This window comes from Melopsittacus undulatus, chromosome 12 (genome assembly GCF_012275295.1).
Source record: "Melopsittacus undulatus isolate bMelUnd1 chromosome 12, bMelUnd1.mat.Z, whole genome shotgun sequence".
NCBI lineage: Eukaryota > Metazoa > Chordata > Aves > Psittaciformes > Psittaculidae > Melopsittacus > Melopsittacus undulatus.
Genome location: NC_047538.1, coordinates 7774448 through 7791161, shown reverse-complemented (window position 1 = coordinate 7791161; position 16714 = coordinate 7774448). Strand labels below are relative to the sequence as shown.

General features: G+C 48.1%; 1 protein-coding gene across 1 annotated transcript in view; it reads left to right on the top strand.

The window, feature by feature from the left end:
* The window catches only part of CAMTA1 (calmodulin binding transcription activator 1), a 220578-nt gene that overhangs the window by 149008 nt on the left and 54856 nt on the right, over positions 1-16714 (top strand). The window contains exon 6 of the mRNA XM_034068475.1: positions 15409-15562. Within this exon, the coding sequence (XP_033924366.1) occupies positions 15409-15562 (154 nt within the window). The remainder of the gene's footprint in view (positions 1-15408; positions 15563-16714) is intronic.

The following is a 16714-nucleotide window of genomic DNA, read 5'->3' as shown; positions in this document are numbered from 1 at the left end:
GCTCTGCAGGAAGCCGGGACGTGACTGATGTCCTGAGCACTTTAGGGGGGTGAAGAGCTGCCCTGTACCAAGGCAGAGCTGTTGCATGGGAGCAGGATGAGCCACACTGTAATTTCTGTGCTCGCTCAAGCCCAAGCTGCTGCTTCATGGGATGCAGGCGCCTGGCTGCAGGTTGCTTTTGTACTTGGGAGGAAATATGCCAGAGCATCCAAGGAATTTGAGCTGCTGCCCCACAAGGCAACGTGAACAGATACAGCAGCTTATCAGCCCTGGGAGCAGTGATTTTGGGTAACGAGGATCTAAGATGATAGCTGTTGTAATTTTAGGTGCTATAGCAAGAAGTAATTTGCTCCTTTTCTGTGCCAGTATGTCTGAGGAGGGATGGTATTTGGTTAAGTGCAGCTTTACATTTGAGACCATTTGAAGTGCTGTGCATTAATGCTGGTTTCTGCTCTGAATCACCAGGCTTTGTTGCTGAAATCCTGCACCTATTGGCCCCTTGTGGAAATCATATCTTGTCTTCAGGCGCTGATGACAAGCGTGTTTCTAGGGCTGCTACAGCCTCTTCTGTGAAATGTTGATACTGCACAAGGATGACAAAGGAGGAATTCCTGATTTCAGGGGATTTTTCCTCCTGCAGCCTCCTTGTGTTGCTGATGTCTTTTACTTGGGCTGGCTGTTGAATAATTCACTCCCAGGAAACCAAGTGGAGGTTCCTTTCTTCCTGTGCTGCTCTCTGTAGCTCTGTCTGCCACAACCCCCTGTTTGAGCTACCTGTTTCTTTGGCCCCATCAGGCACTGAAGTATGCAGGTGCTCTGCAGGACTGGGGCTGGTTCAAGCAGTCATAGAATCATAGGCCTTTTATATTGTCCCACTTGGTTTTATTCTGGTGTATATAGAAATAATTGGATCCCAAGTCATACACCCACCAGTTTTCCTCTGCTTTTTCCTCTCCCCCCACCCCAAAATCAGTAGGCAGATGTGGGAATTGCTCATTTCCTAAATGCAGTCACTCAAATGTCTGTAGCACCTGAGTGGCTTTATTCTGAACAGCAGTCAGCTTTTCCTATTTGTATCACCCTTTCACCTTACCATGTTTATGTTTCTATAGCAAAACACTGTATGTTTTCAGCAAAATTAATCAGTATAATTATATGTGATTTCCAGTGTCAGGTTCAGCTGAAACACTGATTTAGGGTGGTGATTAGCCCTATCAGAAGCAACGAGGATGGAGAGCTAATCTGTGCCTAAAACTGTTGTTTTGAAAGATGCCATTTATACTCTATTCATAAAGGGAGTATTTCCTCCAAGCCCCCTCAACCAGTTTGAATAGGAAAGGTATTTATATTAGATGGCAGTGCACCTTGTTTGGTTGGGACTGCTGCTGTTTGCAGAGGGTGCCATTATTCAGACAGAAAGCGGCTGAGCTCGGGTGGGTATTGACTACCGGGACCTTTGCACCTTTGTATTTGGCTGAGGTTGTACCAAGTGAAATCTTGATGTTATTTAGATCTCAATAGTCTTCATCTTCTCTGATCCCTAAGCAAGAGCAGGCACATCCTGAAGTGTGGTTCTCCCATGCAGGATTCCTGCAGTGTGGCTTGTGCTCTTGCTCTTGGGAAAGCCCTTGAACCCTTACAAGGTTCACGAGACAGGCTCAAGGTTCATTACAAACGTGAACAGGAAAGAGTGGAGAACTGTGGCTTTATTCTTCATTTCAGCCATTCAGCCTTTCAGAATGAGGAGCATTTAAAAGATTGTGAGCTCCAAGAGCAATTAATTTGCTATTTCAGTCCTTTAGAAAGCGCAATTAAAGAGAAATGAAGTTTCTGCATCATAAGAAGGTTCAGATCAATTAAAACTATTTACTTTGTTGCTAATGATTTCAGACCATTGTAATTTATTGGTAAACAAGGGACTTCAAAAGCATGTTCATTCAGTGAGCACACAGAGGAAATGTTAACGGGTTCTTGGATAAATTAAGGCTGGGATTTGGTAACAGGCTCTTACTGCAAACCATTTAGGGTGGGCTCCCAGCACAGCTTGATGGATGCCAGCTCTGGGAGGGCAGCTAAAGCTGCTCCTGGGTTTTCAGGGTTCAGGTAACAGGGGAACAGTGAAGGCTGCACTCCTGGGTAGCCAGGGTTCCTGCAGAGGAGGGATGTGCTCTCCTCCCTGCTGCCTCCTCTTCTGGATGTGCCCCTTCTCATGGATAGCAGCAATGGATGCGTGAGTATATGTACATGCAGATGCAGTCTGTGAAACCTTTTGGATGGTCTCTCAAAACAGGCCTTTTTGGTAGCACTGAATGGCATTAAAAAACTGGGAGTCGGGGCTGGTTTTGTCAGGGTCTCACTTATCCTGTGGACAAGTCTGCTGCAGCTTCAATTTGCCTGCTTGGTAAAATAGGCTGTCACATGCCAGGGACAGCCAGATCTGTCAAGCTCCACACAGTTTTCCTTTATTAGTTCTATTGGTTTTATTGCCTTTCTTATGCTCTGAGGGATGATGGTTGTTTAGTGACAAGAACCTGGAAAATCATTCAAGTTGACAATGCTTTTTAGATTTCATTTTTTCCTTGTGTCTTTATCCATAAAAAGGAATGACTTGATGACACAGTGAACTTAGCAGGGAGCTTCTGGTATTACCGAGAAGCTGCCTTCAAGTTCTGGGATCTGCCTCTGCCGCCCTCCCCACATCACATCTGCATTATGGTGACATGCAGGTTCTCACCTGTCATACTGGTAACCCTGGCTGGTAGATCACAGCTCTTTGTATGGCAACGATGTGCTTTGTTTTATGGCAAACAGTGACAATTTGGCTGTAATCTCCTCAGGTGTGGTGGTGGTTCTGGTCATTTCCGAATGCCCTGTACGTGTCAGGAGGGAAGAGGTTTGTGATGTTTTCCAGGTTCTTGCAGTCCTGAGTCAGTTGAGATGCTTCTGACCAAAGCATCAGGAAGCCAAAGCATCAGGAAGCCTGGAGAAGACAAACTTCAGGCTGTGTGTGATGGAGGGTCTCCTCTGGCTCTGCAGGGTTCTTCTCGTCATTAAACATTCTCTGCCTAAACAGAGGGATGCCGTGTTCCTAATGCAGAGCCAAAGGGAGACTCCACAGGGAATCTGTGCGTTCACCCACACAGCTTTTGCTGTTTGTAGTCTCATTATGTATTCCTTCACAGGTTTCTTTAATACTCCCTATGTGGCAGGCAGACAGCACGTACCATGTGCAGGACCTGCCCTTCGGGCTGGCAGAGCAGGATGTGGTCTCCTTTGTGCTTTAGTATCACAAGCATCTTCAGTAGCCCTGGGATGGGCAGTGCTGCTCCTCCAGTCCCAGGGTTGAGGAATAACAATCAGCTTTTGCATGTGTAGAGAACAGAATTGCCTTTGCTGTGCTGCTCTGTGTCTGTCATGGGGTGGAAGCAGAAGGGTGGTGATGCTGGTGGAACTGCTCCAGATGGATGGTGGTGCCAGTGGAGCTGGTGCCACAGTCTGAGCAGGCAGGGGAAGAGAAGCCACTTGTGCACAGGGTGTCTGTGGATCTGTTGTTCTGAGAATGTACTGAGGGAATCCCAGTGACTTCAGTTCCTGCTGTAGATGATGCTTCTGCTGGCTCCTGTGCTCTGTAGCCTGTGGTAGGTGACAGGAACGTGCCTGCTGGCAACAGGAGCATTCCTGATGAATGGGATAAAACAGGCACAGCTCCTGCGTTCCTGCCAAGGGGGGAATCTTTCCCACTAAGCTATGTGCAAGGAGGTGCAATGGCAGCCACCCCAAATCATGCTGTTGCTGAGCGGGCACCAAGTCTCCATTCTGATAATAGATAGTAATGATGTGTGGCTGGATGAGTGAAGACATTCATACTGAGCAGCAAACAGGAGGCATCTGGGCAGGATTTCTGCCTCCAAAAGGAAGTCTTTGCTAGTGAAAGAATAATGTTCACAGATTAAAAGCCTACACAGGGTGTACAGATGCTAACTATTGGCATTTTCTGGCAATGCACGGCACTGGGTAGCTCAAGGTAGGTCATGCTATGAAGATAACTGCAAAAGCCTTTTAGTGAGTTCAGTCTTTTAACATAAGGGGTCTAACTGTGCCTTTAAACTGGAGTTTAGTGGTGTTGAACTGGTACAGTTTGTCCCAGTGAAAGGGAATAGGAAGTGGAGCAAAAGAGAAGATGCTTCACTGTGAGTGTCTGGAGCATCCGTGAGGGAGGCACAGAGGAACACGGTCAATATTCCTCTCAAAAACAATCTTATCTGCAGAAGTATGTGGCACACTTGACACTCAGATCAATTCTCTTGCTTTTATATTTCTTGAGGTGCTGCATGGGGAAAAGTGACCTCTAACCATGTTGAACAACAGCCAGAAACTGGCTGTAGCCACTCGCACTCAGTGTTTGCCAGCAGGTACTGCTGGGACCGTGCACGCCTATGGAGCAGTGCACAGTGCCAGTCCTCATGGCAGCACCGAATCGTGATGTTCTGTTTCTCCTGGGTCCTACTCTTGCAGGGGAGGCATTTCCAGCTATTAATACTAATTAATAACATTAATAACTCTTTATAGTAGTGAAAAGGTTACAACGATGTGTGAGAAACACTGATTGAGTTCAGGATCTGAGATGTGCAAGCTGAAGACAGAAAACCGGTGTATCCTTTCGTAAAGCCCAGTAAGAGAAGGGGCTGCATTCCTCTCCCGTGTGCTGTGCAGCCAGGAAAAACAGGAAAGGAGTAAATTAGGGAAGGCACAGAGCACTGTGGGGCTGGTAATGCAGAATATTGCTGTTCTGGCACTTCAAGGACTCTCTTTATGAAGCTGTTCATTCCTTGGTGTTACCTATTTCTTAGATGCTGCTTTAGATGCATGGGTGCCTAAGCTGAAAAACCCCCTTTGATGTGTGCTCGCTTCCCCCAGCATTTACAAACTTAAAAGTCCTCGTGTTAAACTTTAATTATTCCCGTGTCTGGCACTGGATGTTCCGACTGCTGCTTTTTTGGGATGTCTCGGAAGATCGGTGAATGTAGCTGGGTCAAGTGGCTGATGGGGAAAATGAGTAATGACTTGCTGTGTGCAATAGGCTGCATCTGTCGCTGGAATTTAGAAGCTTCCCTGCCTTTCTGTATTCTCTGAAGTGTTACGGGCATTGTGTGTTCTTTTCTGTTGCTAATGGGAGTGCACACCACAGGCAGCAGCACTCCATTTCCAAAGCGTCTCCACTTCATAGCCACTTCTGGTGAGTAAACTTGGGGAAAAAAGGGAAAAGGAGACTTTCTGTATATAGCAGCAGATGCATTGCTGCTCTCCATGTTCTTCCAAAGGCACTTCCAGAACTCCTCTGGTGTTTATTAGAGCACAGTGTGAAATAAGATGGGGAGAATCTCCAAAGAGGCTGAGACGCAGCCATGGAATTGCCAAAGAAGTTGGTAACTCATGTGCCATCTCTGCAAACACTCACCTGATGGATCTGCTCTCCCTGCTTAAGAATCCGATTGGATGTAGAGTTGGCATCTGTCATCTGCTCAGCCTGAGCCAAGGGCTAAACAAAGCTCACCTTCTTCTGCTTAAATAGCACAGCTTCAGAGGTTATCGGTGCCCTGTCATCAGCTGGGAAATCAGCAGCCTGCTCCCATGCATGGGATTTGAGACTGATGGATTAGGCTGAGGAGCAGTTTGCTCTGCTTTAGCCAGGCTGGAGCTGCCCTTCTGCTCATCACAATACTTCTAATCAGTGAGCAGCCAGGTTGCTTGTTTTGCACGGGCAGTTTGAGGCAGGATGGGCTCATTGTACCAGTTTACCATTCTCTTCTCACAGTGTATGGAAGAGGCAGCTGGGAAAGAGAGCCCTGATTCAGGGCAAAAAGGGGCCAGGAAGGAATGTGGGTTCCTTCTTTGAACTCAGAGTTGTTTGTCCACCCTGGGAGTGGTTCTGTGTTTGTGCTCTTGTGGGATATAGAGAACCAAAGTCTGATTGTTGGATGGTGGGAGAAGAGCTCCCCACAAGAAACCAGAAAGCCTGTATGGTCAAACAGGACTTGGGGTCGGATAAGGTGATAACTCTGCTCTCATGGCCCCTCTGAGCCATACAGCAGCATTGGTGGGATTCATGTTTCCTTTTAAGATTTCAGGGCATCCACTTGGGAGTCTAGAAATACACATACAGGAGGCCTTGAGAGCTGGGCTCAGCCTAACACAGCCTGCAGCAGCAGCTCTTAGATGCTAATCTCTGTTTGTTAATCTCCTCTGTCTGGGGACATTCGAGGCTTCTGAGTGAAACTGAAGAAGAAACGAGGGTGTCTCAATAATCTTTTCCTTGCAATTCAGAAGAAATTCAAGCCTGATCCTTGTTTTGCCTTAGGAGTCAATGTTTTCAGTTTCAAATGCTGCATCAGATCCCAGCTGGCTGCTGTGAGTCACTGCTAGGACACCATGCCTAAGGAGTGTCGGCCTGGAGTGAGTCCTGCATGTCCTTGACATGGCACTTTGGTGTATCCCTGGTCCCTATGCCCTGGGGACAGCCCCGGTGCTGCTGACCTCCCTGTGCAGCTTCAGTTTGATCCTCACACAAGGTACAGTTGGGCTCTGAACCATGGAGCAAAGAGGAGAACTTTGGATTCGCTGGCACTGGGGGTTACTCTTGTCTGTAAAGGTTATTCAGGCACAACAAAGCCTTCAGTGACTAACCTGGATGCTATATAGCAGTGTCATAAGGGTTATGCCATAGGAACAGAAATGTTGCAAGACTATCAAAGCCAACATTATGAAAGTGTTTTGAAGGTTATTGATGTTCTTCCCCTGGGAATTGTATTACCAGTCACTGATATCAAAAGTAACAAATTTAAAGAAGCTATAAATGACAAAGCCCTTGGAGCAAGAGCAGAGAGTGAAAATAAAAAGGACTTGTTGGCTTATCACATGCCATATAAGCTGCATGGAACATTAAATAGCATTTCTCTCCTATTCCTCCAGGCAGGCAGCAAGGTTGTGTTTGCATCCTTTGCAGGCACCTGCAGCCCCAGTCTCCACACTTGCTGTGCAGATGGATGGGAAGGGGCCAGGGCTGGTGAGCACTGGGTCAGGGAAGGAGTGGAACGTGCTGCGAGGGCAGCACATCCCATCAGACCTGTCAAAGCCATTCCCCTGATGCACATGCCAGCCAGAAACAGGGGGTAGTCGAGTAATAGGGAAAGGATGGTTGTATGTGAATAGTGAGGGATGGAGAGTCCTGCACTGTCCAGCGGTGCGTGGCTGCTGGCCGGGCAGAGCTCCAGCCCCTGGGGTGCTGCAGGAGCTGTCACCACCTGAGAAAGCTCCTTTCCTGTTGGCCCTTGTGCAGGCCAACAGCCCCTGTGAAACACCAGGCTGCTGGTCTGCATCCCTCATGCACGTACAAAGCCATGGGCACATCCTTAGTCCTGCATCCTCCACTGCTGGATGCTGATGCTCACGCGCTGCTGCTGTAGGGACTGTACATGGGCTTTGAGGGGCAATCAGCTTCCAGATGATTTTAGCTCATTTGCATACATACAAAAATAGCTTAGAGCTTGATGAAGCTTTCCGAGCAGCACCAAGGGACAACGTGTCTCTGGAGGGAGAGCTTAGCAAGAGCTCTGGGTACGTTCTCCTGGGCTTTTCTCATGTGGCATTTGGAAATGTCAGCTCCTGGTAACTTGGTCCAGCTACAACAATTCCAATTAAAACTATGAAGAGTTGAGGTGTCTTCAGGTACACGTTGAACTGATCCTAATTCACAAAGTGCATTCGTATTTAAAAGTTAATAGTGTTATGGAGGCAAACTGGGCCATCAGCAGATGAGAGAGAAACCTCGCACCATCTGCATTCAAACCAGGAGCCGAAGCAGTGCATTCTGTTGAGATAAACTTTGAAAGCACTTGGTGAATGTCAACAGAGCTTTGAAATTAAAATCCCTTCTTATTCCAGAGCAGCCATTGTTGCATCTCTGGCTTGGGTGAGCTGGGAAAGGATAGAAGCCACCTGGGGCATGCTTTATAATGCTGGCATTTCTGGAAGGCGATGGGGATGGAAGTGTTCCGAGCTCAGCTCTGAGCCTGTTTGAACTGCAATGACAGAATTCCCATGTCAAGGTTGTGATAAAGCAGCGAGAGGGAGGGGGTTTCTGTACCTCAGGATGAGGCAGATGTCAGCTGAGGGATCTCTGCCTTGCACTTATGGGGGAAAATCATCTGAATGTGGTAGCAAACCTTGCAGAGTGGCCGGCTGCAGGGAGGCTGGCACCACTGCATCGAACTCAGGACCTCCATGCTTACATCTGTGTGTGCTAAACTGACACAGCTTTGAGTCTGCATGGGGAGCATCGTGTAGTTTTGAGCTATTAATGCATGTGCAGGGCAGAACTCTGCAGCTTTGGTGGCCTGTGGTGAGGTTCCTTACTGACACTGTGGGCACTATCAAGCATTTGCTTTGCTTTCCTCTGGAAAAAAACTCTGTTTTGCTGTTAAATCAAGTAATCCCTGTGTATAACTTTGTTAGGAGATCCTTTGAGATGTTCTGACAATGAAAAGCCTAATTCTAGTGTAGGACACTTTGAAGTATGAGATGGTCTCCTCTACACCTCTTTCCATGCAGGAGAAATTGCACTGCTCTGGAAGTGGGTGCAATGTGCAGGTTTTTATTACGTTGAGGCATTGTGTAAGTATCAGTCTTCAGAGGTGGAGAGCTGGAGCAGCAGTATATATGCACAGCACAGCCAGGAATCTGTATGGATGTAATAACCCTCATTTGTCAGGAAGAATAACTCGAATTCAAACTAAAGAGATCTTTGCTTTACCCTCGGAGTTATCGTTTGAAGAACCTCAAGGCTTTTGCAGGATAAGTGGTAAAACCTTGGGTGAGGTTTTGCCAACGGAGAGAGTGAGTGACAGAAAGGAGGAGATGCTTTGGTGATTGCCATGGCAATCAGTACTGGAAGCCAGGTTAAATACATCCCTTGCTGTTGTTATGTGGCTTTCATGAGCGCGGTGTGTTACAAAGGATGTATCTAAGCAAGGTGAAGGAGGGCAAGTTGCTGTCTTGAAGTTTTCTCTGCAAGCTTTTATCATGGTTATGCTTTTGTGCATGAGCAATGGCATAGCTTTAGTTGTTAAACTGACTCAAACAGCTGCCCAGGCACCGTCTGTGACTGTTCAACAGCTACTGGAGCCTCAGGCTGGTCTTCCAAGGATGCAGATGTGCAGCCATAAAGGATTGAGTGAGCAGTCAAAACCATGGTTGGGAAACAGGGAAGAGCAGCTTTTGGTGCTTCAGCTCCTCTCTTTGCTCTGTGTTTGGTAGCGTGGAGCTGAGCTGGTCAGTGCCCCTTGTGCAGGCTGTTACCAACACTGCGTGTCCAGGACTCGGGTCTCCCCAGCCCTTCCCAGCCAATGCTGTTGTGCTCTGCAGTGGGTTCGATGCTGCAGAGCAATGAGCAGGGCTGGAGACTTCCCTGCTGCATTTCTGTCCCCAGGCACCAGGGCATGGGACTTGTGCATCAGCACCACTGGCTCCACTGAGTGTTTCTAGATAAGCACAAGCAGTCCCAGCTCATGCCAGGATTGCCTTGTCCCTGTCAGCTGCCTGTGTGAGTTAAAGCTTCCATCTGTGACACACATGAGACTAAATCTCCATTGTCCAGAAGAATAATACCTGCATGAGAGAGAGCAGTGCCTTTTGTTTTGTTTTGCTTCACGTTTCGGGTTGTGAACTGTTGTCCTGTTACACCCTTTAGTAGCACAAGAGGTATTGCTATGGAAGAGAATAAGCAACTTGGACATAAATTCCTCCTTGGAACTTTGGAGGCCAGGAATTACAGTGCTGTATTTTTGGGTACCTTTCAAAGTGCACGTTAAATAAACACGATCCTCAGGAGTATTCAGAGACAGCTCTTTGTGTATAAAATGTCTTCAGATATATCACATTTGATGATGTATTAGTAAGTGTTTGGTGTTTGTTCTATATTAAGACTCTTACTTTGCTGCTCACACTGGTGCTGACTGGGCTGATCCATGTGCTGTTTGTAACCCCATGGGATTGCTGCCAAGCTTATTCAGAGACCTCTTGACTTTCCCCTGGACTCTGCTTGTTTCTGGGGGTGTCCTGGGGCAATTCAAGTCAAACCTCCTGCATTGCTAAACCCTGAGCATCACCTTAGACCTTTCTTTTTAAGTGGGAGCAAAAGACTTCAGGCCAGTTTCTGCTCCCCTGCTGCCTTCTAAGACTGTCCAGAGCAGCATCCTCTGCCTTTGGCTGTGCTGAAGGTCTGCCAGGGGCAATGCTTCTGCAGGCCTCAGGGAGAAGGTGCTCAGGATGGGGCTCTTGCTCCTCTTTGTATTCAGGTGTTGCTGCCAGCACATAGAGGACAATCAGCATCTCAGCCAAGGATGCTGTTTGCATGCTGGCTCTTAGGGACCTGAGAGCAATGCTCTGAGGAGCAATGGGGATCTGACTGTGTCACTGGTGTTATAGGGATGGGACAAGCACTGTTTGTTATTGGGAGAAGCAGATGGAGTATCAAGGGAGGGCAGGAAAATGGGGGGAGAAGAAAGATGAGGATTAAAACCCCAAATAACAAAAGGAAAACCTGTATTTTCCCAGTCCAAACCCTGCAGTGGCTCTCTACCCCCTCGTCATCCTTTGGAGATGTAACGTGTGGAACAGAATACAGTTACTTTCCTGATTACACTCTTGACTTCCCTTACCAAGGTATTGAAGAGGAACTGGGGAGCATGTTATGAAGGTTACAGCCCTGTGAAATCTGGATTCCCTTTAAAACAATTGCAGGGAACCTCACTATTGTAATTCCTTGAGGGTCAGAATAACTTTACAGCTTTCCAAGCCCTTCACCATCCGTTGTTCCCTTGCTGGTGTATGTGGAGCTCTGGGGCCTGTCCCTTCTCTCAAAAAATAATGAATTCAAACCAAAACCCTCAGAAAGGTTTGGGCTGAAAAACTGGGAAAATTGCTTGTTTTGGAGTTGTGGGCATGGAGTTTGGAGGCACACGTGGTCCCCATCCTGTGCCTGCAGACACGGCTGGGATGCAGTGACAGTGCAGATGGAGGAGACAGCCCCAGCCCCAGAGGGGACCTGATGTTCTTGTGCCCAGACAAGGAGGATGACATCTGGTAACTGGTGGTGGGTACCCAGGTGCTGATTTAGCCAGGTTAAATCTTGCCCAGAGCTGGCATTTAGTCTCTGGGAAAGAAAAAATCCCATTACTCCCATGTCTGGGTTGTGTATTTGTGCTTTGTACTTCAGCTGTGCCAGGCTCCGCTCTCAAACCATTAACAATCCAGAGGAAACCCTCCAGAGAGACACTGCTATAAATAGCAGGAAATTCTCTCATCCTCCGTGTGTCTGGGAATGGTTTCATTCCTTGGTTTGTTCTTAAATAATATATAGATGATACACAGGCAGTGTCAGTACCTGTCTCTGCATTACCTGTGGGTACTGAAGCATCACTGCAGCCTCTCAAAGCCGCAGCAACCTTTTACTGTTATCTTCTTGTGGGTGATAATCTGGTGGATATTAATCCAGTCACCCCCAGTGATGGATGGGAATTACATCCGCAGGAAGCTGAGATTCCTTTTCAGCCTGTTTGGATGGTTTGAGGGATACAAAGTAAACCTCGTGAATGAACAGGGAAGAAAGATTGTTCCTACAGTTTTGGGGTGAAAGGAAAGGGAGGGGGCACAGGAGCTGCCTCTGCTCCTTCTGCCCTGTTCCGTGATGGTTTAGCCATTAGGACCAGAAAAGGTTGATTTCACCATGTTTTGATGATGAGTGGTACTTTGCACACAACAGAAATAAGATGGGTTTCCAGTGGGCCACTGGATGCACAGCACAGTGGCTCCCAGGGCAGTATTTGGGGGTAATTTCCTTGCCAGGTGGCCGGGATTAGATTCACGGATGCTCATTGCCCCTGAGGATGATTTATTTCCATTCATTCTTCCATCAGGGAGCACGAATGCAGAACTTCCAGTGCAGAGGTATTTGTGTCCAAGTGAAATGTCTTGAGCTGTGCTTGTCAGTGATTTGGAAGCCCCTGCCAGTGAGCTCTCGCCTTGAGCTGATTGGCATTGCTGAGCAGCTGAATGCTGGCCAGAAATGGCATTTGATTTGTGCCTTTAGAAACTAAAGAGCATGCTTTGGGGTGGGGACAGCAAGAAGAGAGAGGAGGTTTGTGTTTATTCTGCCCTGTCGGAGAAGGGAGATATCCCTCATGTAGGGGACTCGCTTTGGGTAGTAACAAGCAGAAGGCAGTTGCTGAAATGAGAGGAAGGCTTCCCTGTGGCCATTCCTGCATCCCATTGCTGGTGGTACCTGCTGCTCCTGCATCCCAGCACTGGTGGTACCTGCTGTTCCTGTATCCCAGCACTGGTGTACCTGCCATCCTTGCATCCCAGCACCGGAGGTACCTGCTGTTTCTGCATCCCAGTGCTGGTGGTACCTGCTGTTCCTGTATCCCAGCACTGGTGTACCTGCCATCCTTGCATCCCAGCACTGGAGGTACCTGCCATCCCTGCATCCCAGCACTGGAGATACCTGCTGTTTCTGCATCCCAGTGCTGGTGGTACCTGCTGTTCCTGCATCCCAGCACTGGTGGTACCTGCTGTTCCTGTATCCCAGCACTGATGTACCTGCCATCCCTGCATCCCAGCACTCATCAGGCCATGCTTTGCTTTGCACCCTGCCCTCCCCACCTGCCAGCCTGGCTGTTTTCAGCTTTGTGTTTCTGCTAATGCAAAAGCCAGAAGCACAGGGTGGGCTGGTGGAACAAACAATACCTGATTTACTTGGTTAATTTAAATAGTGTCTAGTGGGTAGCACGGGGAGGCTGCACCGCTGCTCCAGCAGTCATGCTGGGAGGCAGGTCTGCAGCCCCATTACGTGCTATTATTGCTTTCAGGGTAATGTATACATTTTCTTTCACTATCACATAGTTTTTCTCCTTCATTTTTCATGAGAACTGGCATTAGATTAATGGTTAAGCCATGGAAGAAACGTAACACCGTGCCAGTCTGATTTATTGACCACTTAGTGCTGATGAAGCTGCAAACAAGAGTCAGGCAGATGTTGCAGCTGCATTTTTCTTTATCAAAGCTGAGAGCTTTGTGTGTCTTTTAACCACTTGTTGCACCATCTCCTGCTTATCCCACAGCACTGGGGACAGTGGAACAAATCCCTCCACCACCTTAAGGAGGCTGCTGGGGTGCAGTGTGCCCAGGAGCCTGGACCAGGTCAGGGACAGGCAGCAGCATCTCCAGCTCTGCAGATGCTCTGGGCACTGAAGTGGTGGCTTTCCAATGGGCACAGTTCCAGAGCCGTCTGCAGCTCAGTCCAGGGCTCCCTGTAGGACTTCCCTCCACTGTCCTGGCTCATTTCCCACATGGAAGTTGCATTTGTAATGTTTTGTTTCAGTGTTTCACATTTCTCTTGTTCTGCTGGTAGGTCTCCAGAAGGAAATAGTGATTCTCTGCTGATGTAGAGTTGTCCAAAACATGCACATTCTCCTCATTTGTGTCAAAACATTTAAGCTCTCCAGGTAGATGAGCATTCATGAGCCTTGCCAGCCTGAGGTCAGCTTCTGGATATAGACATGAGGAGCAAACCTCTTGGTTTTGTGTTTATTTTGTATGGTTCTATTTATAAGAAGTATAAACTCCAATGCCAATCTGCTGCTGAGGTCCATGTGCTGCTGCTGCCATGAAGCCCCATTGCCCTCCCTGCCTGGTGACAATCAGGCACTGTCAGGCTGTGAAAAGCACAGTTAATCTGAACTGAAGGAAGCAGCATCAGCAGAAGGAAAACGTGGCACCGTGTGTGTGGTGACCAGAGGAGCTGGGGTGGAAAAGAGAGGATGTGGTGTTTTACTGTGTCCTTCTCAAGTTGTCTCTCATCTGGGGCAGATGTGCCCTGTGAAACGGAAGGTTTTGAACACATAAAACTTGAAGATAAAAGGAGAATCGAGAACAGATGATGGTTTGCTTTGCTCTAGCACTTTCCAGAATGACTCCAGAATAGGTTGTTAGCAGTTCCTGACTAGGTTTCCTTGCCTTCTCCCTATGCAATGCAACTTCTATCTTCTGTGAGATACTGCAGTGTCGGAATCTGCACTGAAAATCGCCCACTTGCAGTGTGCATCAGTAAAGGGGGTGAAATGCAAGTTTCTGCTCACATATCTTCCTCATTTAAAAGACAGCTTCTCCAGATAAGGGACATACCAGGGTGCAGAAGGAGAGAGGGCACTCTCAGAGCTGTGTGCTTTACCTGTGGGAAGTTATCTTCCACTGGTCTTCCTTTAGGGCAAAGTGTCCATGGGGTGCTCCAGCCCTCTGCAGGTTTCATAAGCAAGTACTCCCATTAGCACAACCTTTGCAAGTGAATGATGGCTCGCCTTCCCTCTCCCACTCAGAACAGGGCTCTAGCAGCATTAATGAAACATTAGAGTTTTAATTACACCATTATCCTATTTATTTTTATAAATAATTCCAAAGCAGTCATTAAGTTTGTGAACTTCGGAGTAAATGACTTAAGGGAGAGAAATCAGCTTCTCCATCTCGTTATTATCTATTGTACAATCTCGCTGGGATGCTGTTGGGGAAAGTAGCCGGGTTGTTGTTGCTGTTGTGAAGATGATTCATTTACTCACAGGGTGGTAGCACACTGTTCAGCTCCCGACTTGAAGCGGCTGTGTCAGTGGGACGGCACCGCACTGCGTCAAAGCCATCTCCATCCCTGTCTCAGGCCCCACAGCGGTGCATGGGGGAGAGGGGAGCATTGCCCAGCCCTGCAGCAGCCTTGCAGTCATTCTGCAGCACTTCTGCAATGGATGCAGTCTCTTCCAGCCCTGACCTTGTGCAGCTCACTGCATTCCTTGCAGAGCTGCAAGATCTTCACAGGACAAGGAAGGTTGGGCTCACGTGGCAAGAGCCCATCCTTGGGCACTCTGAGCCTCCTCGGCTCTTCCCTCCCTCTTTCTGCTACTATAGGGAAAGTGTGGCTGTTACTGATGTTCCTGGCTCAAACAGACTGCAGGTTCCTTAAACCAAAGCAGATTACCTGGTGTTTGTTTCAACTGCTGCTTGCAGGGCTCCTGCAGGTCTTCAGTGTTTTATGGGCTGGAGCAAAGGTTCACCCCGAGCACACAAGGGGAGTGAGGGATTTGCAAGCAAAGGGCACTTAGGATGGGAGGAAGCTGTGTGCAAACTTTGTTGTGCCTCCTCTTTAAAGGAGGATCTGATCTTGGGAAGATCTGGTCCATACTGGGATCTAATTATGATGCTTTATGTCAGGTTTAGGAGAGCATTATGAGGCTTTCCTAGTTCTAATTAGGAAGATAAATGCAGAGAGAGGCCCAATGGTGTAACTTCTGCTGTGCTCTCTCTCTGCAGAACCCAGACATCGTGTTGGTGCACTACCTGAACGTCCCTGCCATCGAGGACTGCGGGAAGCCGTGCGGCCCCATCTTGTGCTCCATAAACACAGACAAGAAGGAATGGGCAAAGTGGACAAAAGAGGAGCTCATCGGGCAGCTCAAGCCCATGTGTGAGTATCTGCTGGAGGCTTTGTTGCTCTTTGGCTTTATGAAGGATTAGAGAATGATGTCTCACTGCCACCAACTGCCCCATGGAGGAGTCAAACTCACCTTTCATCTGCATGCACTGTCTTCCTTCCCAGTGTTCAACACTACTGGGATACATGGTCTGAGGGCTGCCCAGGCTGGCCCAAAACAGGTGGTGGTCTAGAAAGATCCCTTCCACACACTGTATGAAAACTGTGCCTATGGTCTCGTGCTTCCAGTGCCTTTTGTCAGCACACACTCATCTGCAAGGAGCCTTTGAGTTATTAGGTGGGTTTCCCCCAAGGGCACTCAATGTTTGTGTCAGATGGGAAGGGGTTGCTGTTGCTCAGATGGACTCTGTGGAGTTTACTACTGTTCTTTGCAGTGAAGGCCACTTAGGTGTGTGCAGTGATGAGGAGGTTTGCTCTGCAAACAGACCTCTGTGCATCTGCCTTGGGCTGTGTTTTCCTTCACATCACAGCTATGCTGTGTGTCTTCCTCTGGAGAGCAGGTCCCAGTGTGCATGCAGACATCTTTTTGCAATGAAAGGAAGGTTTGGTGCAATGTAGGTCTGTGAGGAGGAGAAAATTAACCACAAGAGCCACAATAACCAATCTAGGTGCTTGCATCTGAGTCAGCAAACCCCAGGTCTGCTTTCCACCCTCACCCCTGCCCCAGCCAGACACTGGTGTCGTGCCCAGCTCTCTGTAATGAGAGGTCAGAGCCGTGAAGTCCATTCTGATGTGTGTCAACCATCAGAGAGGGATCAGTGTCACGTTGTGCTGAGCACAGCATTAGTGGTCCAGGTTTGCACCACTCCTCTGTTGCATCCTGAGCTCTGCAGCCCCATGTAAAGCTGGGGGGGGGGGCAGGGGGCAAAAGACAAGCAGAAGAGGGGAGAGAACATGACACGTTTGCTAAACAGAATAGTGCCCCTGGGACCAATAACCTTAGACAGAGATCCAGGATGCTGGAGGTGTAGCTGAGGCTGGACAAGTACCTTACCATTAAACAGGAGGGGAAGTGGCAGCCTGTTAAAAAATCTGCAGTGCATCAAGAAAATGATGTGAAAACTGCAACGAACTCCCCATAAATTTAATAACACTTGGCTCTTTTATGTCTCAGGAGGGAAGAGT